General features: G+C 29.4%; 1 protein-coding gene across 1 annotated transcript in view; it reads left to right on the top strand.

The window, feature by feature from the left end:
- LOC108687911 overlaps window positions 1–5,272 on the top strand; it is an 11,704-nt gene that overhangs the window by 1,441 nt on the left and 4,991 nt on the right. Inside the window, 3 exon segments of the mRNA XM_018193952.1 lie at window positions 369–574; window positions 670–816; window positions 913–1,172. Coding sequence (XP_018049441.1) covers window positions 369–574; window positions 670–816; window positions 913–1,172 — 613 coding nt within the window.

Genomic DNA, 5,272 nt, shown 5'->3' with positions numbered 1-5,272 from the left:
ATATATATATAGACAAACGCATAATGTAAGATTTAGCACATAGTTTATGTAAATAATTGTAACATTAAAGCCCAATCTGCAATGTGTCTTTATTTCCTATTTCTTGCTTTTACCACAATTTTAACCACGATTACTTCTTGTCTTTTTGCCTCTTACCCAATTTCTTCGTTTTCTGTCACTCAAAAGTTGCCAAACTTCGGAAGAACAAGAAACGCGTGAAAAGAGATGCGATTGTTGACAAAACGATTACAAAAAAGAAAAAAAGCAAATAAAAATAAGCAAGAAACAAAGAACACATTGTAGATTAGACTTTATTATTAGCAATAATTTGCACGCGCTTTTGATACATGTTTGTATATGTTTTAAAGCGCTTTCAAAGACTCTCGATTCAATCCCATAACTCGAGACGAGCTGCCGCGCTTGCATGTAAGCGTGTCAATTTTGCGGCATTTTGAAGATGGTCTTGACTACTTAGATTGGGAAGTGGGTGTTCACGGAATTCGCATAGAATTTCACAATGAGAAGGGTAATAAACGGACGGCTACTTACTTGCCCAGCGTAGCTATGGAGCAAGGTGCGTATCCACGGCCATAGAATAGAACAAGGCAATGGAAATTCCCACGAGGAGATATAATCTTTATGAGGAATTATCTGTAATCTGATATTCAGGATGGGACCAGATACAAACGATAGATTCTCTACTACATAAGGGTGGCTTCAAAGGCCTAGTCACACCCGATATCCGTCGTAGCCTGAAACTGACTCGCTATCAAAGCGAAGAGGTTACCGTGAGCTATCAGGATTACATGACGCATTGTCACAATCGAAGATGCTAGCAGATCGCCTGGGGTCCCGGCCAGGGATCCCTGCCCCAACGATCCGCTGAGGCTCGTTATAATAACGCTCATATGATCAATTCATCTCATTTGCAAAACGATAACATTCGATACAATTCTTTCGTGTCTGGCCAACAATGTTTACAGATTGTCACGCAACCGAATCGCTCGACGTTCATACATCCATTACCCTTACCTCCGATTACTCCAGTTATGATACCGATACGTAACAATCCTCCCATTTGGTGGGATAATGCGGGTCCGTCCTATCCGTCTGCGCCGCTTTATCCTCGACCACCGCATCGTTTCTTAATGCAGGATGCTACAGAGCGTGGGGTACGTAAACGAAAATGACATTGGAGACGGGTACTTGTTACAATTTTCCACTGTTTAAAGTGGTGCGTCTTTCTATGTCTTAGTGTACACAGCCTCCCATTTATGGTACCGCATGCTCCGTCTTGAGATGAATAATAAATCATGTATGATGGCATTGTCTAATTGGCATTGTTGCATATTGTATTAAAAATAACAAGTAATAACTTAAAAAATTTAAAACTATTAAATATTAATATTTACATTGATGTATGTTTGCCAAATACTTTAGAATTAAAAAACAATTTCTTCAAATTTTATTGATTTCGGAGAATTATTGATAAAATAATGAAAAAGTTTAATTATATTACTCATTCAATTATTTAGTAACTATATTGTTTATTTTATTTTTTGCATAAATTTATTTATGCAAAATTTTTTTCCTTTTCATTATAACAATTAACTTTGCCATCATATTGTGAAGAATCTGTTTGTATTTGTATCGATAATACAATTTAAGAATGGTAATGAACATTTTTATAAGACAGTGATCACGCCTAAAATTCACTGCCTGCTTTCACATGATATAATGTACAAAATGATGTCGAAATTATTCCATTTTTTGTACAATGTATGTGACATATAATATAATTCTACGTCAAGTAAAAATTAGTAAAATTTGTAAGAATATAATTTCTTTCTGTTAATGTTATTGGTATAGAACATGCAATATAGAACATAAATTATACATTAATTGCATTAGAAAAAAAAGATCTTTATCTTGTTAAAATACATCCGTTGTGCATTTAATCGCGTCAAAGACAGTAAGTTTGACAGAGAAATGATATAAATTTTCTGTGGTTAATTGTGATTTAATTATTAAAGTATGAAAAGAAATCATACGTAGTAAAAGATATAAATATTAGACATGTAAGTTAGACATAAAAGAAAAAATATATAAAAGATCTCATTGTGAGTTTGTGTTATTCGATTGATAAGCTATTGTAATTTCGTGATAGTTGCACAACTTGCAGTATCTTATGCCGTGCATCTATTAATGTATATTTTACAAATTTTAATTTTCCAATCCTACGATACAAAAATGAATTATTGATTTTTCGGCGTTCTACTTTCCTTGAATTACCAGCTATTCTCAGTAGCTTTAAACACTGCCAATTTAATCGTCTTGTTATGTCTTTTATACTAATGCAATATTTGTTAGAAATAAATAAATTAATTGTTATTATATCTTTGTGTAGTATGTGTTATTCTTCATGTTTATCTGTTATAATATGCGTTATTATTATTATTTACGTAAATTATTATTACGTATGTGTTTGCATCGATAATAATTAGCGAGTTCCTAAAATCTTGCCTTCTGTAAATCTTGGCATAAGAAACGTCCAACGAACTGCCACATACTGTCGATTCATGTGTGCTCATTTAATCTATCTATGGAACTCCATTTGTGTAATAGACATTTATCACGGTTTATACGTATGAATGATGCATTTTCATTAGTAAATACGAAAATAATTCTATCTAGCGTTGTGTAATTATATTTTGCAAGTAAATTGTATTCGTGTTTGTCGAAGAGTTTATATTACGAAAATACAAGAAAACCCACTCACTAAAAAAGTAAGTCATTGATGTTATCGCAATGCAATTAAAATATATATAATCATATTGAACACATTTAAGATCGATAATTATCATGCGAATTTTACCGAATGAAATCATTCTGTATTTTATCAAACTGCCATAAAAATCTGTTCGATGTACGCATTTTGTAATAGAGTAAGCATCTCACATGTTTATACTGTATAGTTTATATTTTTAATCTTTCTCTCGATAATTATTATAACATAAAATTACACGACAAAAATTATTAATAATTTCCAAAGCAAATCGTACTTGTCAGATTAATATTTATTATCGTACTTGGCATCATAACTGATACCAATGTAATATTAATATCAAGCGAATGTATGCTCATTTTGATTGCATTTGTAAATTAATAATATAGCGAACCTATAGATTATTCTTTATTTATTCATAAGTCAGACACAGCGAACGTAACTCTCTCTCTCTCTCTCTCTCTCTCTCTCTCTCACTCTCCCTCTTTTTCTCCTTTCTCTTCTCATCATCTCCTTAAATTAAGAAATCAGTAGAATTCATATAAAATTACATCAAGGTACTATAGATAATTTTTATTAATGGAAAGGTGAAATAAACTTTTATATTGTCATAAAGATCATTGTCAATCAATTCTTTCCGCATTATTCCTTATCTCTTTCTCTGTTCAAAAAGCTCTCTTTATGACTTATATATTTTAATATGTAATTTTAATATATATTTAGTATCACAAAAATGCAGCGAAATGAAACGTATTCTTATTTTGAATAAACGCAATAAAAAGCGTAGCTAAAAAATACAGATTTAGACATAATGTAAAACATTTTGTTATATGTTATATATGTATATAAGTGTTCCAAAATTCGCGAAAATCAAAATAATTTTAGGCACGAAGAACTAAGTAAATAGAAGTTCTTGCAATTTTTAATTCTAAGCAGTAGTTTTCGAAATATAATTGCTTAGTTATAGAGACTACAATTAGTTAGGCAGGTCACTGACGTGAGCCGATAGTATTGATAATTGCACAATGTACTTATTAATATGGTCTAAATTTAATGTATTAATATTAGAAAATATGTTGCCATACGCTTAATTGCACAAAGACCATCAATTTTTTAATCAAACTTTCCATTGCATTCATTTCATTAAAATACGAAATAAATTATACGTTAACGATACTTATGAATCAATTCTAAGCAGAATCATAAAATTCGTAAAGTGTTTTCGTAAAACTTTTAAGACCTTATGATTAGTATTCTAATTTTATGCGTATGTATTGTAAGACGTACGATTATTCATAAATATTTAAGATTTCTTGTAAATTGTATGGTTAATAAGAAGCTATCTGTAAAAATATTGCATAAGCACTTAAAAATTCTTACAAGTCTTAATAAGAATATGTTGCGAGTCTTACGATTCTGCTAGAATTTAGGCATAAAACTTTAGATAATCTATAATTCGTATTTAAATTCACATCAATAGTTTAGATAATTTGAATCAGAATTCAGAATAAAATGTTGATTTTCAAATAGCATCGTCTCTAAAAGTGAATTCTATTTATATTTCCATTTACAATATGTTATAGTTCTTCTATTATTTATTTATAGAGTGTTCTAAAAAACGTTCATTCTGGGTAGTGATGTTATTGATTATTGTAAAAATATTCATATGAATGCTTGTCCTATTCCAAACAGTTTTCGAGTTTTATAATTGCAAAATTACTGTTATATATACATACGCGTACTTTTTCTAATAATTCATTATTCAAGTGATACACTTTTTAAATCAATTAATTGTAAATAAAAAGAAGCGTCAAGCGATTTTAAAAAATATTGGAATAATAATAAATAGGCGCATACAGAAGCATAACTCACTGAACGCTCAGTGAGCTCTTGTATTTGTTGATCTATATTTTTCTAAATCTAATAGAATATGCCAATCAGATGCAAGAGCTCATTGAGCGCTTAGTAAGCGATCGTGCTTCTGGATGCACCTAATGTAATTTATTTTAAATACATTTACTTTAAAGAAACTCTTTTAGAGAAACTCTTTTTTAAACTTTCAAAACTAAATTTTCAAAATTTTTACAAACTATTCAAACTATCTTGAAATCATTCGAATAGGACACTCACAAAAAAATATATACTGTACGTGAACAATAATTATTTGTTTCAAGTTCATAAATCCGTAAATCTACAATAAAGAAGTTCATCACAAGGTCAGCATAAGATTTATTAAAAATATGTTCTAAATTCTAATATAATTCTTCAATCAAAATCATTAAATTAAAACAAATTCAATTTGTTTATACAAAGTCGCTTCTTCGATCAATCTTATAGTATTCTTTTAAAAAAATGAATTCTTATTTTGAATACATATTAATGAATTTTTCTCAAATTAATATTATTATTTATTAAAAATAACCGTTAAAAGAAAATAAAAAATTGAATAATCACTCTTCTTATCAATAGAATGAGATTTTTTTATGT

Source organism: Atta colombica, unplaced genomic scaffold (assembly GCF_001594045.1).
Source record: "Atta colombica isolate Treedump-2 unplaced genomic scaffold, Acol1.0 scaffold220, whole genome shotgun sequence".
NCBI lineage: Eukaryota > Metazoa > Arthropoda > Insecta > Hymenoptera > Formicidae > Atta > Atta colombica.
The sequence above is the reverse complement of the archived record's forward strand: the minus strand, read 5'-3'. Positions and strand labels throughout refer to the sequence as shown.